This window comes from Lathamus discolor, chromosome 13 (genome assembly GCF_037157495.1).
Source record: "Lathamus discolor isolate bLatDis1 chromosome 13, bLatDis1.hap1, whole genome shotgun sequence".
Taxonomy (NCBI): domain Eukaryota; kingdom Metazoa; phylum Chordata; class Aves; order Psittaciformes; family Psittacidae; genus Lathamus; species Lathamus discolor.
Window position 1 is genome coordinate 9,462,501 of NC_088896.1, and position 20,009 is coordinate 9,482,509.

Genomic DNA, 20,009 nt, shown 5'->3' on the forward strand with positions numbered 1-20,009 from the left:
GGGCAAAGATTACAGGAATTGCCCAATTTCAAACCTGTTCACTGGCTAAAACTATTCATGTGGACATACATAACTGGGAGTAATTCGATGGAAAAAGACTGAATCCCTCCCTGGGAGCAGTAAACGTGGCTCACTGATCAGCATGGGAATATCACTGCTGCAGAGAGGAAGAGCAGCCACATCTTTATCAGCAGCCTTGTTTCCTGCTCTCTTTTTTCTCTATGTCACGACTCCGCTATTATTCCATCTCTCAGAAAATATGTCGTTTAGATTTGTACTTTCTGAGGAGAGAATTGTATTTTCATGTAATTATGTCAAAGTAGCTCCAAGGCCACAATAGACTATCAATAATATTAACTGGGATTAGGTTTTTTAAAGCCACATCCATTTCAAGTGCTACATTTACCAATTCACTTCAGTCGTTCAGTTAGAAAAATCAAAAAGTAGAGGCACAACCATATCACTTGCTCACATTCTGTCAGTATGGGCCTTATCTTAGTTTTGCAGTAGCCATACACGTTAGGGACTCACTATTTGTAATAATATTCACCAAAAGGAGAGCTCTTGGCACAGAAGAAACTTTCAGCTAACCTCATCATTTATTTGTCTGTATCCTTTGAAACTTCTTAGAGGGGAAAAGCCTCACAAAATCAAGATTTTTCATTGCAAATCATGAAACAAACAGATACTGAGCAGCATCATACAGAAAAAGTCCAGGTGCAAACAAAATCATCCCTAAAACTGAACCTTGATTTTGACATATTTGCAGTGGTGCTTGACAATCCTTTAGCCAATTTACACCATGATATCCTGTAGTGCGATGAGGCCAAGCCAGGGCACAGCTGACTCCACTGCAGCTGACAATAGTTTTTTTATGGCAATTTCCTTAAATAGGGAATTTACATTTAATTTACATGTTCTATATTAAGTTCATTACAACCTAGCTCTGTGTTACCAAGATAGGAGACAAAAATAGGGGGATAAACCACCCTAAAACCAGCAGCACTAAAAATGGCTTTTCTTCTTAGCTGGCCATATCTAAAATTGATCTCACTTTTGTCAAATATTTCACAATCAGAATACACACTTCAGAAATACAGACTAAGGATGAAGCATGATGAGCAATTCAATACTGTGTACACGGTCACTTGTGGGGCTGCAGAATGAGAACTCACTGGCAAGAAAGGATGTTCTAACTTTAACTGATGGCACTGCAATTTACTTAGGTTGTGTATTAAATAGCATCTGCTATCAGCTGGCTGGCTTTGGTGTGTTCAAGCTATTAATGTGTCAGATGATACTGGTGTTAATTTATAACTATAGGGAATACAGAACTACCTCCTGGTTTCATTAGGCAGTGGTCATTCAACACTGTATTACCTTTGAAAGGCAAGAAACATGCTGATAATCTATTTTTCTCTTGATTGAGAAAGAATTAGTGCTGTAGCTCTGATGGCTTTATCAGCATTACTGCGACATACTCTTACAAGAACTTGCCCAATGAGACTCATAATTTGTCATCTTGAAATGTAACTTTGCCTCAGAATCCTTACATTGCCCTTAAGAATAATGTTATTCTTGCTAATAAATATGGTCCTTTAGGAAAAAGAAAGACTAGGTTACTTTAAGGTCTTGCATGTTATTCCTTAATACTCAAGATCTAACCATTGAGTTTTCCAGAGCAAAATGTTATGCTACAAAGAACAAGGCACTGTTTTGCACACACTGAATTTCCATTATTGACAACTACTGGATTATTTTTACAAGCTGTACTTTACTTTCCCCAGATGGTATCAGATGGCAAAAATTCACTGCCCAAATATCAGCAGAAATTAATTCTGTGACTAAAAAACAAACAACAAAAAAACCCCAACAAACCCCAGTCAAACATAATGATCCTTCTGCAACAAACAGCAAAACTGACATGTGTCTGAAAGCCAGGGATCTGCTTGAACCTTGACAGCATGTCTGCCTTCACCAGGCAGTAACGTTCACAGGACTAGACTGTGGCATGCAAGAACAGACACGGAGCTGCAGCACGTGAGATCACTGTGCATTGATTACAGCATCTAGAGCCATGTGGTGGATCCTCTGTAATCAACAAAGCCCAAGCTGGTGCATTCCCCACTAAATTAAAAACAAAATGTATGTCTGTAGTTTGTCTGTGTATGCTGAAATGGTAAGAGAGATGCAAGAAAAGTGAGAGCAATACACCATTTAGAATGAAATTATACATAAATACTGACCATTCAATAAATAGTTAAAATCATATCTGTCCAAATAAAATAAAAAAGGGGGTTTTATGTGCTCATGAAAACCACAGACTAACCATTTCTTTACAAACAACCCGTAACTTACACACTCCTACCTGTCACTTCTAACCATTTCATTATTATACCTTAAGAACTCTCTTCGATTTAACTTATGGTTTTAACATTCAAAATAAAGACTTTGTGCATCTATATTCAAATTCCCTATTTGCTCATATTCCTTACGGGCAAAAAAGTGTGCACTGAGCAATTAATGGGCACTCTTCTAGCTTGTCTGTGCTCACTGCTGCTGGCTGTTGTAGGAACCTGCACTTCCCTCTTCCAGCAGGTTCTGCTGCCACCCTGCCTTACATAAGCAGCTGAAGATGCAGGAGGGAAGCAGCATTTTCACGTACTCCACAGATACCACCTACAGTGTCATTTACATTTTACAAATCATTCTAAGTTTTAGAAAGTCCATTCTGTAATTTAAAATAAAAGTAAAATAGAAATAAAATTTCTCTTTAAACTAAGAAGTTTACTTTAAAAAAGACTGTTTAGAGGAAACCCTGAATGACCCCAACTCACTGGTCTGGTTCCTAGCACTACTAATGAAGCTATAAAGCTTCAAGGTAGCAGTGACAATATTTGATGTACTAACATGTTCACCCAACAATGACTCTGTTTTTCTAAGGAAAGACCTGCCACGTGAGCTTCTAGATATGATACAGCAACATCAGCTGTGCTGGAGCACTACAAATCACAACTGGATGGATTTATGGTGCTGCACTATCACCATCTACACAATGTTTTATCTAAATACAGGGGTTTATTTTCCGTTGTTCTTTCTGGCAAGGTTTACATTTGTGCAAATCAAGTGCAAACTTGAACAGATTGGAACAACAGCAGTGCTTTAAGCACATTTAAAATAGGTTAAAATGATGACAAAGCTGGAAACATGGAAAAATCAAGTTCCAAAGTAGGTACCATTATCTTGCACTAGTTCCTTTTATGATGACAACTGGCAAGAAAAATCAGGAGGACTTTTGCACCAAGATATATTGCAGTAATTAGGTAGAATTTTACCAGACAGTGCAACATGTTAAATAAAATAATTCTAATAGCACAGCAGCCTGCTAAATGACAACAGGAACCCAAGAGCATTTATATCGCTTTCTTCCACTAAGCAATGGAATTAGTTTTAGTATCCTTATATCTAATTATTTCTTTTCACAATCAGGATCTACTCTATTAGCTAGGATAGAAATGAAGAACAGACCAAGGATTTAAAAAAAACCTGTACGATCTCAAAAATGTATCTAGAAATAGCTGAGAAATACAGAAATGTAGAAATCTCTAGGAATGAATACTGCGTTCCCTGTTGTTTTCTGACCAGGAAAACACAGTGAAATTTAATCTAAACTTGTATGATACAAAGGAGAAATACTTTGCATTTTCTTAAGTGAGATTTAAGCTTACACGCTGAGAAACAGAAACCAGACCAACTGAGTCCTGGGTGTTTGGTTTAACAGAAATCTCTCCACAGGCTCAATCACATCCCTCCATATTTACCAGCCTTCCAGCATTTTGGGGCTGTATCAGCCACATCTGTGTCACCACATCAGCATCACTGGGTTAACAGCAAAAAATGTCTGTCTTCCATTGGTTTATTGTGTTCATACTAGTGAATAGCCCAGCTCTCGGAAGGACATGGAAATCAGGGCTGGAGTACAGCCCTCTTCTCTTAGTTCAAGTAAGGGTCAAATTAAATCTGTTAATCTTGGTAAATACTTGCCTAGTCTCTGTGACTCAGGTACTGCAATATAAAGGTAACACAATGTTACCCCACTGATACTCTGGTAAAAATTACATTTGAAGAGCTGGATTCAAGCAGAGTAGAGATTCTTTGATTTACATCATCTGGGTATCCTACCTCTGTGTTACGTTCATCTTAAATTCACTGGCTGGGTACTTGAGTACTAATTGGGGCTTGAGTCATAATATTTTAGCCACAAAATAAATACCCTTAGTTCTTCCTCTGTTAGGCATCAGTACAGAATGTGTCTTCTCACTGCTGGTATTATAATGTACCAGAAAACTAGTCTGTACCTCCCAAAAGCAAAGGTGTGGGCTTGCTCTAAATTAAAGTGCTGCCAAAACCCAAAAGTGAACATTAACAAGTGCACAAATTACATAATGCTCATCCAGTTGGTAATGTAATACCCTTCTTCCCCCCCGCACCCCCAGGCTTAGACTAGCAGTGACTGAAAGTTGGTATCTGGTGGCTAATACCTGATCTCTGTCATGTTCCCATTGGGAAAGTATCTGTATGCCAAAAGCATTGTTCAAAATTATACCTTGTTCTTTTACATGTAATTACTCTGCCATAAGCAGTGCACAGCTGTCAGCCCCATTAGTACACCAGCCCAGGGCGGTGGGGAAGCGCACCTCCCATATGGAGAGCAGCACACTTCCACCTCTGCAAGGCTGCTGGAGGGACACCCCTGGAAACAGAACAGCTCAGTGTCTCACATCCCTTAAGATACGCTTTTCTGCCTTCTTCTTTCTCCAGAATGAGTTCAAAGACTCCTTCATTAGGTCTCTGGGTTACATTTTAACCCGCATTTCATACCTGTAAGAAATTTCTTAAGTCTGCAGCAAACAACTGTTTAAAGCATACCAAAATGAAACATGTAGAAATGTATTTGTGTATTAATCTGAGGGCTGAATCTCTACATGCCTAGCTTTACTGAATGTTACTCTTTTCTTGCAAGTTGTATGATTTTGCTTTGCTCCCTATCAAGGCCACAAAGTCAGAGTGATCTCCCGCCTTCTACCCTGCACATCTCCCCATCAGCAGCTGCTGGCTACTCACTCCCACCCTTCCTCTAGAGAGGATTCTGCATCATTAATTACGTTTTTCATCTCTAACTTCTAACTCTGAGAACTTCTTAACTTTTGGTAAGTGGTTGCCAAACGCATCATTTCAGTAGTCTAGCCATTGTTCCCTTGAAGTTGTTTACCGGGGTCTCTCATCTCTGACTATTGTTTACCTTCCTGTTTGCTCTTCCTAACAGCTCCTTTGAATTCAACTCCCTTTACTCAGAGAGAATAATGTGAACAGGTAATGTGGAATGCAATTGCACCCCAAAAAAAGAATAATCTTTTTTTTTACTCTCCGTAAATGTTCATCAGGACTAAATTCACATATGTAAATTACATTGTGTTTAGAGAAGTAACAAGTAGAATACAGAGGCAGAAAGGAAGTTGTGTACTTGAATCTTTTATCTCCTCGGTGTTAGAGGACACCAAGCTGAGGAGCTGCTCAAGGACAGGACACCCTATTGGGTTCAAAGGTACAAACCTGGTGAGGCCTTTCTCCCAGACTGAAAGACCTGTGGCCCCCACATACAGCCATGCTTAACTACAAGGATTACATCAAATTTTGCAAAAGCCATCATCATACTTACACTGTCATTGCTTCCTTTGTTGTCCTCGTATTTTGTCTCTATGTGAATGGAGAATTTAGGCAAAAATGAACACTGCAACAAAACAAAAATATGTTTGACATAAAAAAATAAGCTTTGCTTCAAGCACTGACATGCTCAGTACATCCTGTTTGGTATCAGCTTTCTCATTTTACTCACATAACTTCAAGAAAAAGCATATTGCTTAAGCTTATCAAGACTAGAATTTCTAATACCAGGCAACATTGTTCCAGTGGAAAAAATATTTCAAATATCTTTTCTTTAGCACTTCCCAGTTCTTTCAACTCAACTTTTCACATAGGCAGAGTAGCTGTCTCACAGACTCTGAAGGGTACTAGTTCAGCATCTTTACTACCAGTCAGCAAGTCTTTTCTTGCATCAATTGCCAGTGAAACAGAAGTGCCAGCTCTTTGTGTGATGCATCACAAATACCCTGTGGCAAAGTATCTTTGTAAAGACCATGACTATTGAATGCGCTGTATGTACAGATTATACAACAAGGATGTTGATGCCTCAGAGTTCACATTGCTGTTGGTCCAAGTTTGGACTTGACCAAATTTGAAGAGTTTGTCTAAGGGAGGGGCTGGTGACTAAGAACAGAGGTGAGTTAGAAGGCCAGCTGTGGAGCAACAGAATGGAAATGAGAAGCCATCTCCTTTGAGACAGCAGAAAACGTATTCCTATTTCCATGGATATCACCCAACAAATCATAATCCAGTCTTCTGCTCACAGGAAACCCAGTATTCAACAAGCACATCTAGAATCAATCCCTGTTGAAAAAAGAAGTGAGTTTTGCCAGCATAGGGTTCTGGTGCCACAGAAGGCGTCTGGTCAAACTGTCTTCTCATTAACATAATGAAATCCTCCCTGTGACATGTTGGTGCTGCAGATGCCCAGACCCCACAGGCTTCTCTTCAGATCTCACAAAGGTTTTGCCTTTTCTTAGATGTCTGTGGAGTAGCACATTTACGAGTTTCAGTCCAACCTCAGCTGTGACAAGCTCTCAGCTATGGAACTTGTTCACTGAGTGAATATGTGAGAGGAAAAATACAGTAAAATATCAGCAGTTACGTGGAGTGCAGGATGGGGCAACTTCAACGACAGATCTGCTCCTATGACCTGTCTGTTGTGGGCAGTTAAACATCTCCTATGCATGTATATCAGACAGTGCCAGCTGATAATATACAATATTTATAAGGGATCTGTCAGAACTGGGGATCTTGTAACACCAAAAACCCATCCAGATATTCTCTCAGTTCAGGTTTCATCGTGTACCCTCAGCATGTTGCTCCTATTCTGGCAGACATCACAGGCATCTGCAAACAAAAGCCTTGGCACACAATAGGCACTACAGGGAAAGAAGCTGAAGGAAAAGAAAAAAAGAAAACCAGCACCAAGGTTTGTCATAAGGTTCTAATTTGGGTCTCAAAAATGAACCACAAGGTGGAATGAACATCCCTGAACTATCTTAATACTAGCTGGAAGAAGAGATGGATAAAAGGGATTGATAAAGAATTCTATGATCAAATGTTCCTAAACTAAGAAAAGTTCTAAATGTGGTTACAAAAAAATGGGGAATGACCCAGGAGACACAGGAATGCAGCAGGAGCACATTTTTCAACACTTGAAACCATTTTTCTTGATCAAAATAGTTGCTTTTAGGTTCCAGTTCCAGGTACAGTGGAGGATAGGAATGCAAATAAGAAAAACTCGTGATATTTAAAGCATGGCTACAGTTTCAGAGGAAATTCTGAATAAAGCCAAATGCCAGATTTCCTTTTCACCTTGCTATTAAAAAATCTCTACTATTTTCAGTCACACTCTGGAGTTTACCAGCAATGAGTCAGATCGTGATACTTTGAAATGCAGCCATTTCATCGACTGAACTCAAACTGCATTAGGCTCCCTGTAGCAGTTCAGCAAGCCCCTGCTTGAATCTGGTTGTTTCCTGTGACCCAGAAACTAAACTCTAATTAAAAAAGAGATCTTCTAACCTTGTATTTAAGAGAAAAGAAACATTAAGAAAAGACCACGGATTTTCAGAGTATTATAGAAGAACTGTAAGTGCCTTTTACTTCAAGCCATCTCATTAGAGAGCAGAGAGTAATTTTCTGCCCATAGCTATCAAAAGCCAACTTCTCTGTGTATTCAGTATGATGGCCAGGACCATAACCATCTAATTTGAGATTCTAAACGGAGACATGAATTTACCCAAACTAAAATCCACCAAAAAGTATTCCACTGCAAGTATCTCTCTCAGAAACTCAACTGACTGGCAACCACTGCTCCAGCAGCTGTGGGGGGTCTCACTGGCTTTCAGGAACATGGAGCTGGGTCCAGATTTTTGAACATTTCACAGAATGTGTCTCATGATTCATCAGCTGCACTCTGACTAATTGGCAGAGGGCTCTGGCAGCACCAGAAAACTGTTTATGCATCATTCAAAAGACTTTATTATTCATCATGCAAAAAGTTGTCGGGTTTTTCCCCCCCTCCTTAAGTGCCTGTGTATTTACTTAGCTGGGGATTAGAAGTCTTATGCAAGAGCCAAACTTGAGAGTGAATGGCAGGTAATAAACCTTTCCTCTCAGAGCACCACTCCCCTTCTGCTCTGCCTCCTGGGGTGCGCGTTCTTCCAGCCCAAGCCTGGCGGTGATCGATGTGCTGAGCACACGCACCAGGCACCACTTCCAATTTCCCATTTCAGTGCCTCTATAGCCCAAAAGGTTCCTCTTGGAAAAAGCAGTGGCAAACCGAGTCTTGAATGTGAAATTAGGTTTAAATTCTACATAACAGGGCAAAATCTTCAGAGTCCTTGCGTCTTCAATAAAACACATTCCTTTGTGAGAAGCTCTAAAAGGAGGAGTCTTTTATATTTTCACTGCCAGGATTTTTAGATGTATTATAAACTCCTTAAAAATCTGTTATAATCCAGTATACCGGTGACACTCAAAAGCAAGTAAGAGAACACCCTGGGGTGTTTGTTTGTTTGCTTTCTTAAACTTTCTATATTTGGCACCCCTTTTGGAAGAGGTTTAAGGCTCAGGAGAGTAACCAGTGAGATAACTGGAGTCTGTAATAGTAATTACCACACGGGTATTTCCAGATCAAAATAAAGAGAAATGAAAGCAGCATACGGAAAACACAGACTGCACTTGCATTTTCAATTCACTACAGATAACCTCTTGAAAAATGAAAGGCCTATTTTTAGCATGATGATTGATTAGTGTTGCCATAGCAATAAGCAACACTTAGAAGAACACTTACAAGAACCTAAGTATGCCAAAACACTTGCCAAAGTCTTAAAGAGACAGTCAGACACATACAGTGGTTTAGAATTACTTTATGGAAAGGACTGTAAAATAGCCTTTGCATAGTAGCTACACCTGAGGTGGCTGCAGGAATGACTACAGTTGCCAGTAAGTTGGATAAAGCATAACTGAGACAGGTTTCTTCACCCTCTGTAACCTGCTGTTTCATCAATACAGCTTCAGCTGCCTTCATTTTCCATTGGGCTTCTTTCTGCAGTGTTCAAAAAACTGCCAGAGACCTCATCGTTGCCCTTCCCTTGCTTCTTCTGAATATTAATCCACAATCCCTGGGAGTTATTTCTGTACAGTAAAAATTAATCCCACTTTTCCTTTAAGCAGCAGAAGCATATCCCCCTAAATCTTAACATAAATGCCAGGAGAGGCAGACATCTCACGTAACTGTGCTCTCATCTCCTGCCACTTTGCAGACTGATGATTTCTTTAATATGATCACATATACAATATTTTGTCAACACAGGTGGAACCAGAGCCTTTATAGAGCAATCGCCATGGAGCCTAGAGGTAAAGAACACAGTAACTGCTACAATGGGCTGAGTCTGGCCAAGCAAAACTAGAGTTTTTTAATAAGGTAACTTGTAGATACCACATCCTTTGAGTTCAGAATTTTGGGGCACTGATTGGATAGCCAGTGGGACAAAACAGCAATTCTTCATTGAAGATCAAAAACCTGGGAAAGAAAAATGGAGTCCCTACTTCTTAATAGGCACCCCAGTCTGTGATTCAGACCTGGATGGAAGGCCCCCAGACTTACTGAGGCAGAAGGAATGCCTGGCACAGCAAGGGGCACAGGGGGAAAACAGGCAGACACACGCACAGCAGCCCCAGAGCAACAGAGGGCGTCTATAAACAAGGATAGATGGAATGGAAGGAGGGCGTAACATGGCAGACTTGCAATGCCACTGGATGATGGCAGGGACAGAACAGAGAGCTGGATGAAAGAGAAAGAATCAAAACCACACCTGGTTATGGATAAACAAGATATCATCTCTACAGTTTACATTCAAGAAGATATGTGAAGAGTGATGGCTCTACAGAATATTCCAAACTACAATATTTCCTTCAGCTGTTTGTAGAAAGGATAAAGACAGTTAACTGAATATTCAAAATGTTTTGGAAACTGGTCATCAGGTTATTAACTGTCTTCAGAATACTCAGGGCAGCACTGCACAGAGCTCAGAGCTGCTGTGTGATGCGGGTTACTTACTACATAAGCTAGCATCCATCAGGATGACAAAGTCGGAAAAGAATAGACGGAAAGGGCTGGGCAGGGCGATGGCAGCATTTGGAAGGTGTGACTCAATGTGAGGGAGGAGAATTTGGAAAGCAAGATAAGCACAGGAAGGTGGTAGAGAGCAGAAAAAGTGCTGTTGGGTGGAAAGAGTCAGAACAATGTGAAGAAAGGGCTTGAAAATAAGCAAGGGAGTTAAACTCTCATAAACAAGCTCAGGAAGGAAAACACTATTTGTTTATGTTACATACAATAAGATGAAACAGTCAGCTATCAACCTGCCTCCAACCACGATGAAACTCAGCACTTATCCCTGGTTTTCCCTTCCCTTAGGGTCTCTTACTTACATGGGAATAGTAACTGTTTATTGAGGAAGAATGGAAGGGAAGCAAGAAGCAGCGTGCATAAGTGAAAATGACAGTCCTATGAATCAGAGAGGGGTTTGGATTGTTTTATAGTAAGCCAGTGGTGGAAAAAGGGAGTTTTCCCAAGCAGTTTGATTTGCTGTTTCAATGGGATGAAGCGATTAAATAAGAATACACGTTTGCAACTTTCTAAAAATACATTATTTGTTTCTTATAAATACTACAGAGGTCTTTCCTTTTGCTAGAATCTTTAAGGGAGCAAAATGTGTGTTCTACTACAGTAATGTCCCCAGTTAGCCCACTTTCCACGTTGGGGAGTGAAAGAGGTGGAATTTTGGTAGTAACTGTGCATTAGGCTCTAATCCTGCAATACAGATTCCATCGCATTTTTGATGCAGACTCTTCATATACTCAAGCTGGAGAAAAGCTTGTGCACTGAAGACTGATAGGTCACATCCAGATTTGAAGCGCTGATAATCAGATAAAGAGAACACAGGAAAAAGCTCTACAGATTCCTCACAGTGTTTATCTGAAACAAGTTTTTGTCTTTCTCAAGTCATGTCATCATGAAAATAACAATTACAAAAACATTCCTTCCAGATAATTTACTTCATGGATAAACTGGCAACGAAGTGAAGCACAAAACATGCTTGTTCTCAAAAGTAATCAGAAACCAGCAGGTCAGTAACCAACATTTACCAACTATCACTTTGGGGCCTTGACACATACCAGATGAAATCATCTTATTTGCCTCAGTCATTTGCTGTAGAAGAATTACTGTCACTGGGAGACATCAGTAAAGGAATCATTATCTCCTGCTTTGTGTTCCATAACTGTTTTTCATAAATATTCTGAATTTATGTCCTATTCCTAAATTAATTGGAGACATCAGCAGGTTGAAAGAATGCTTTTCCTTCTTGCAGAGAGTAAAACATGTCAGTTTTATTGTTTCTTTTGCTTTATATACTCATAATTGTGGAACTAACAATTGGCCATAAATGATCCATAACAAAACGTTATCCAGCTTTTAAATTTCAACCCCAGAATTGAAATACTGTTACAACACTAAAGCTGCTTGGATCAGACAGCAAAACTATCTGAAATTATCCCTGGTAAACACCTCAACTGCACCTTCAAGCTCAGCAGAGTTTGTTTCCATTCTCTTTATATTTCTCCTAACCTCTCTGTACTCCAATTCAATAGCTGAACATCATTAGGCTCATTTTCGGTATACCTGGATCATACGATTTTTTTTTTGTACCATAGTTTTGTCCCCATACATTTGTGATCTGATTATTTGCTTGCTTGAGGCTCCTCTCTTTTTGCCCAGAATTTTAGCTGTCACTTGAACAGGTCAAATAGATATTTGCTCTGTGATGCTTATTGTCTAACAATAACCTGAGACAGGTAAAGAAACTTAGTTCTATGCAATCCTTTTTCTGTTTGGTTTGCAATACAGACAGGTTTGCTTTCTAGTTAATTATTTCTAATCCAGCTGGACAAAGAAAGAAAAATAAGAAAGCCTCCTGAAAGTTCACTCATTCTTGTCCACATAGCTAAGAATAGCATAAATATTATACACTAAGAACACGTATTTGCAAATGCTGTGATAAGTGGGCACATAAGGGCTGTTGAGAGCTGCTTTCCTCCATCCTCCAAGCGAGAAAGGCTTCAGCCTGTGACTAGCACAGGAATGCTTTCTAAAAGCTAGTAGCTAGCATCACCCATTTCCCAGTTGCATGTGTAGCTTGACAGGAGGCACTCACCAGCACCCACATCCTGTAATCACTCACAGAGCAGAATCCCTAAGAATTAGTTCTATAGAGGCTCCCTTTCAGCTGTGTCTCAAATACAGTCTCCCGAATTTTAGAGCTTAACATCACTCTAATCACTATATTAAATGAACTTATAAATAAACAATTATTTTAGCATGATGTCTTGTCAGGTTTCCAATTACAAAATCAAAACCAAAGCAACTCTTGTTAAGAGACTTGCTCACACACAGTTTTCAGTAATGCCCCAGCTCCTAAACCAAAGGTTTGAACTTGATAGAAGTACCCTATTCTTTAAATAATACCCCCAGACGTGGATTACTTCCTTTGGCATCAACTTTGGAAGTATTTTTTCTACTTCCTCCTCCCTTTCAATGTCAGCAGGAAGACATCACCCACGTCTCTTCTTCCTGATAGGAAGTCTTTTGTACTGCAGTTTTAATGAGGCCCTCCTCCACAACCAGTGTAGCGTACACTTGAAAATGCTCTCCTGACATTACAGTATTTCACATATTACCACAAAAGCATCACTTGTGCAATAGTTCTGTTAAACTCATTATCTTAAGTATGTTATTTGCTTTATAAATTAATATGGTTGCTGAGAGTTCATAGTTGACCTGCTGTTTGCTGTGTATCAAATACTGTTCCTTAAAGCAGATACCATCATAACTGGAGCCAGTACTAACCTCAGAACAAACTAATTTCCATCCCTGTTTTCATGCAGCTAGTCACTCTTGGCTTTTTATACAAGCATTGCACGGAGCAATATTCAGGAAATTATTTTCCATGCCTGCTGAGCCTTTTTTCTTCAAAGATGTCCTAACTTCATGTCCTTAAGAAGGTCATATTTATGAAATACATAATATTTCACAGGAAGACCAGAGTGATGATATTATTATTCTGCACTGAATCTCTCAATGTTAGTGGATGTGCTTGAATGCAATTTCATAGAATCATAGAGTCATAGAATAGTTAGGGTTGGAAAGGACCTCAAGACCACCTAGTTCCAACCCCCCTGCCATGGACAGGGACACCTCACACTAAACCATCCCACACAAGGCTTCATCCAACCTGGCCTTGAACACCACCAGGGATGGAGCACTCACAACCTCCCTGGGCAAGCCTTCATATTTTATAACTGAAAAACCTGAAGACTATAAGTAAGATGGAGCTAGGCTTTTTTCAGTGATATCCAGTGATAGGACAAGGGGCAATGGGTGTAAACTGGAACATAGGAAGTTCCACGTTAACATCAGGAAGAACTTCTTTACTGTAAGAGTGACAGAGCACTGGAACAGGTTGCCCAGGGGGGTTGTGGAGTCTCCTACACTGGAGATATTCAAGGCCCGTCTGGACAAGTTCCTGTGTGATGTACTGTAGGTTACCCTGCTCTTGCAGGGGGGTTGGACTAGATGATCTTTTTAGGTCCCTTCCAACCCTTGGGATTCTGTGATTCTGTGATTCAGCCTGTTGTTCATCAACAGACACTGAAACAACACTACCGAGCCTTTAAGTCCTTGCTCTTTGCTTGGAGTGGAATTCAGGAGGTTAACTAAGGCATGAACATACTACATAGCAGTACGTACTTGATAAGATTATGCTTTATTTATCCCATTATTGGCCTGCCTTTAGAATGAGCTTTCCTTGAAATGAGGCTCAAATTAATGCTTAGAATGTCTCACAGACCCTTTGAAGGGATTTTACTGTCTTTAAGAACAGGGTTTCCAAGCTATCTTACGTATTTTGGGCAATGCCTGTGGGTTTACTCTTTCTCTCAGAATTCTCTAATGAATACAGAAGATCAAAATTTAGAGAAGTATTCCAGATAAAGGACAGGAATTATTCCCAGCGGTGTCTTTAACATTTTTGTCCTAGATTAAACAGTTTGAGGCAAAGGCACTTTCTCTATTTCCCTTTAAGATAATTTCATAGTCTATCAGCTCCATTAAAATACATTTTTGCTTTCTGTCTGAAGTAGTTTCCTTAATCTCAACCCAATGTTTCTAGTTGTGTTTCCTTGCACCATGGTGAGTAATTAGTCCCCAGCTCCCACAGGCAGTTATACTGTCAGTGACTGTTTTGCCTACCTTCTACATCTGTAGACCGATTTTTTCTTTACAAGTCTCTTCACCCCTGCAATCTCTGTAGCCGTACCTGTTGCACAAGCCTTCACCAAATCGTGTGCCAGATGTTGTTTCCTCAGATGAGATAAAGATCACCTCCTGATTCAAATCCTATCAGTACAGCACTGCTGTTCGCTTTTGATAATGTATTGCATGTCAAATCCAGACATTTCTGTCTGTCTGCCACCACCCCTTTAATCATTCTGACTTGTCTCTTCCAGTTGAAGAAAAAAATCACATCAAAATTCTGACTTTCAGTTAAAGAAAAATTATGCAACGGAGCAGAAGTAAAAGCCATCGACCCAACAGAGCACGTGTCATCTTCCCAGCCTAAGATTAAACCTGCTATCAAAGGGTAAACCCTTAATGAATGTAAATTCTGACAGGCCCTACTGAAGATATCTTCAACAGAAGTAGCTGAGAATCTGTCCCCTCATTACTACTGCCCATTATGGGATATTTGGGTTTCCTTTGACAATCAAATGAAATTTAAACAAAGCAGAATATGTAATCAGTATCTACAGTGCATATTGAAAAGTCTCCAGCTTTCAGGTCCGAGCCTTTAAATCTCTATTTTTTTCTCATTTATCACATTAAACTTTTTTCCCCTCTGCGTGCTCCACAACAGTTTGAGCATTGCAGAGTTAAGAAAAATCAAGGCAGGAGTTTCTGACAGGTCTCTTTACCTGGAACTTCCTCATCGTCTCCTCCTCATCTTCCAAAAGTTGCTGCAAACCTACTGTGTATTATTGAGGCCAGCACATTTAAAACAATTTTTCTCATGATTTAATTGCTATATTTTGCCTTAGCTCTGCTAGAGGGAATAGATGATTTTTCTGGGCACTGTGCCCAGATTATGTTTAATTTTGTCTACAGATTGTACAGTTTCCCAGATACTATACCAGAGACGAGCATTTTATAAGTTAATGAAACAATAAATAAAATAAAATCTGTTCTTATGTCTCCACATAATAACTGGAACCTTAAAAGCCTTGCCCTGTTTTATAGAAGCTTCTCTTTAGTACAGACAGTCACCAAAAATATCTCAAATTAAAGTGATAAAAATCCCTAAAGGTAAATAATCCTACAGCAACACTTCAAATTTAACCTTAAATTTCTTAAGCAAATAGCTGAAATGAAGTTCCACTACTGAATGCATTATGCATTCATTACAATAAGAAGGGACTGGCTTGGATTCTACTCTTACATTGCCCTCTATTTTTAGAATAAAAAGAGGAAGAAGAACTTACTGTGTATTCTGGTTCCCAGTTGTCCAGTTGTAAATAAAAGCATGATGAGGGGGAAGAAAAAAAAGAAATATGAAATCTATGACATAAAACAATGATACAAGATCCCTACAGTCAACATATATTAATAGTAAAAAAGCCTCTGGTGTTTTCTTTGCCAGGAAGAAACAGCACAGATACTCCAGTTTTTATCTACCCATATTCTATGATCTTTATTTCCGGATATCAGTCAATATAAGATGGAAAAATTATATGCACTTCAACAGGAATTATTAAAGAAACTTGATACCTGTGGCTCAATACCTAACTTGGAGCTTCTGAAGATGAGCTAAACTCTCCCAAAAGCACGAGTCAGTAATCATTTCTTTAGTCCTTACCTGTGATTGTATAAGGATAATAATTCCAAGCTTTCTCTGTAACATAAAATATTTTGGGAACAACGGCTCTAGCCCAGCTAGGCAGTTTGCTGAAAATAGAAAGAAAATACAAAATTAGAGTATGTGATGAGTTATGAGTACTGCAGCAAAGCAGATAGGTGCAAATGCACTCATGTTTGAGAGGTGTTTCACAGGACACAGCAATACCGAGACTTCTCAGGATTTTCACCTCATGTCTGTGCATTCTGTGTCAGTTTTCCCCACATGCACATATGAAACTCAGCCTGCTCCCCTCTCAAAGTGAGTGACATGCTGCCAGAGCAATAATCTCTGATCACATTAAACTTTACATGTGCAGATGTCAAGAATCTGTGGCTTCAACCCTTTGGTCATGGATGAACTCGGAAGGTTTGCCCATACAAGGTGTAACTGCGTCACAGCATCCCTAACCACAGGGAGGCACTCTCTAACAAGAGGTCATGAGCAAACATAGGATTTTAATCCACTTCAATCCCGATTCCATTATTTCTTCTTCGAGACTGTTTCTTCTTCCTCCATATTCTCTGCCGGCACACAAACCCTTACATTCATCTCACCTAGCATGCAGCTCTTCCCACATTACCAACACCAACTCTGAGTAGGAAGCTTTTGCATCAAAATTAACAAGTCACTCAACCCCCCTTTGAGGCTGGTAGGTTTAGTCCCATTTTGCTGATGGGAAAAGCAAATCACAAAAGTGAAGAGAATTAATGGAACTGATTTCATAGCTCAGAGCTCAATCTGACAGGAAAACTTACCAGTACAGTGGTACAACAACAGCAGAATAAGAAATGAAAGACATTGATACAGCACATGCAAAGATCATTAAAGAGTAATTAAATAATACCATGGAAGAGGAGGAGCATTTGCTTTACCATGGATATTCGGTCTCTCATTTCCAGAACTCTGGTCACAGAGTACAAAAGAAATGATGAACAAAAACATGTTTTAAGAAGGCAAGTTCATGATAATTCATCTTTCAACACTTTCCGAATGACACCAGTTACAATCACTGAAGCTGCCAGGAAAAGAAATGCAGAAGTAATCCCCAGAGGAAGGCAGATCTTTGGAGAGCACAATTATGACTGTATTTCAGATGAACACCCTGTTAGTCTGGTGATGTGTCAGCCTAAGACTGAATCTTCACTGAACTAAAGTAAATGCTTCCAAACTTCAATTTTTAAGCACCAATGTTTGAAACAGTTATGTTTAGATAACTGTGTGCAGGAAGTACGTTAACTTTCCCTATTAGCAAATTTCTCAGAAAATAGAGTTTGGATCATTGAGGTTTATTTAACCATGATTTAGCTACACATAAATATTTCATTTATTCCAGAGGCAAAATGCAGACGTTAGTACATTATCTAAAGATTCAAAGTCAAGTGCATTGACTTTTGCTCTTTGATGACATTGCTCAAAACCAGATTCTTTCCTTTATATAAACCTTTCTTGTGTACAGTCTCCCAAGCAGCATTTTACATACTGCATAATAGACTTCACTGTATCAGTTCTTTTATTTAGGTTGTCAGCCTGTCAAGTATCTCTTTCTGACTCTCTCTGCTGCCTCCCTTGCCCCTGCTACACTTCACTCTGATGCCTCAGTAATAAATACCAGAGGATGCAGACTTTGAGCTTCTGAAAACAATGCTCCAGCAGAGAGAAGAGGCAGTAAACAATTCTAAATATAACTCCGGCTCACACTGACAGTAGAAAATTTCACTGGCAATGTCTTTGTTAACATACAGCCGCTCATTTGGCACTTTCTTTGGTTATTGTTTTTACTGTATTTGCCTGTCTACCTATCTTCACTGGTACAGCACATCTCCAAAACAAATCATTTTATGAGCAAAACACACATTATACTCAGAGTTGCCAGGAAGCCACAGCCACAGATGCACACAAATTGTTCCAAGAGCTCACTCAGAGAAAGAAAATATAATATTTCTATTTTAGCAGCACCGGTATCTGTGGATCACATTATCTTTTATTATTATTATTACTATATCCTCCTTCCCCAGATGAAATTCAGTCTTTCAGCATATAGGGAGGAAGTGTTGAACAAGAAGCCCCTCTGCAAAAATTGAAGTATTAGCAGGCAAGAAAAGATAAGTTAAAATCATGCATAAATTCTCCCAAAAAACCATCACTGAAATATATAAGCTCAAATTTCTCCAGGAGAGATCAGTTCAGAGCATAATAAAGTGAAGGAAAGCTAGCAAGTTTATCACAGCAGTGGCCCCTGGAAGAATAAGGGAAAGAACAGTGCTGCTCTAGGGAGTCCTGTTGCTCAAGGAAGACAGGCAGAGAAGTTTTCAGCACATCTTGTATGGCAGCATGTCTTCTTGAGTGAAGTCTTCCAGAGAGATCCTGGTCTCCCAGCAAAATCCATAGTTGCCTGGAAACCTGCTGATCCTTCCCACAAAGCTTTAACAGCACTGCAGTATCTGGTGGTATTGTGATACCAGAACCCGATTCAAATAGCAAATCTGGTCAGGATTATCAAGGAGTATTCATAATCATCATTAAACTCAGGGAACCTGACTTCAAACATCCACCATAGCTTTAGGTAAACTTCCTAAGCTGTTGTAGCCACACAGATCTTAGCCAGTGTTGGTACCTCTCTTTGGGTATGAGATCCTTTGTTCCATTGCCTGCCAGAAACTCCAGGCTTCCTCAGCCTGTCCTGTACATGCTTTCTAGGACACAGTCCTCCAGTTACTGTGAATTACCTCAAAGTGTAATTCTGACCATGCTCTACAGTGCTTAAACCCTGCTCTCTGACATGAAGAAAAGAAATCACAGAATCACAGAATCACAGAATCCCAAGGGTTGGAAGGGACCTAAAAAGATCATCTAGTCCAACCCCCCTGCAAGAGCAGGGTAACCTACAGTACATCACACAGGAACTTGTCCAGGCGGGCCTTGAATATCTCCAGTGTAGGAGACTCCACAACCCCCCTGGGCAGCCTGTTCCAGTGCTCTGTCACTCTTACAGTAAAGAAGTTCTTCCTGATGTTAACGTGGAACTTCCTATGCTCCAGTTTACACCCATTGCCCCTTGTCCTATCACTGGATATCACTGAAAAAAGCCTAGCTCCATCATCCTGACACCTACCCTTCACATATTTGTAAACATTGATGAGGTCACCCCTCAGTCTCCTCTTTTGCAAGCTAAAGAGACCCAGCTCCCTCAGCCTCTCCTCATAAGGGAGATGTTCCACTCCCTTAATCATCTTTGTGGCTCTGCGCTGGACTCCTTCAAGATATCCAGAAACCTCCAAAAACTCCTACAATTTCTGTGAGCTCTACAACACGAACACATTTATTGATTTCTCCCAAGTCCTGTATCTAGCCTGTGAGAGAACAGATTAAATGTTGGCAAGATGCACATTACTGGACATGTGTGCGTGCATACAACATTAGTGGTGATTCAGTCTAGCCCGTGAGATATATCAGGTGTGCAGTGGAGAAGTAACTTGTAATACAGAAGCAATAGCTGTAGTGTTTCCCTGCTCACTATGAAATGCTGCAGAGCATAAGTTTAATAAAACAAAACAGGCCCAGAGGGAAAGAAGAACTTCAGAAAAGCAGAGATATTCAATTTGATCAGCAGCAGCACAACTGGGAACAGATTGAGCAATATATTTCATAGGACACAAATGTATATATATATTTTTTCATATATATGTGAAAATAAAAAATCTCTGGCCTGTGAGTATGGAGGCATTGATCCTCAGCAGTATAACTCAGCAGTGTAATTTCACCACAGGAAGAGACACATTTCTCTTT

At 39.8% G+C, this 20,009-nt stretch overlaps 1 protein-coding gene across 1 annotated transcript in view; it reads right to left on the reverse strand.

The window, feature by feature from the left end:
* Positions 1-20,009, reverse strand: part of PITPNC1 (phosphatidylinositol transfer protein cytoplasmic 1) — an 80,460-nt gene that overhangs the window by 19,383 nt on the left and 41,068 nt on the right. Inside the window, exons 3-5 of the mRNA XM_065693518.1 lie at positions 16,182-16,270; positions 15,808-15,815; positions 5,720-5,791 (exon numbers count right to left, since the gene is read on the reverse strand). Coding sequence (XP_065549590.1) covers positions 5,720-5,791; positions 15,808-15,815; positions 16,182-16,270 — 169 coding nt within the window. The remainder of the gene's footprint in view (positions 1-5,719; positions 5,792-15,807; positions 15,816-16,181; positions 16,271-20,009) is intronic.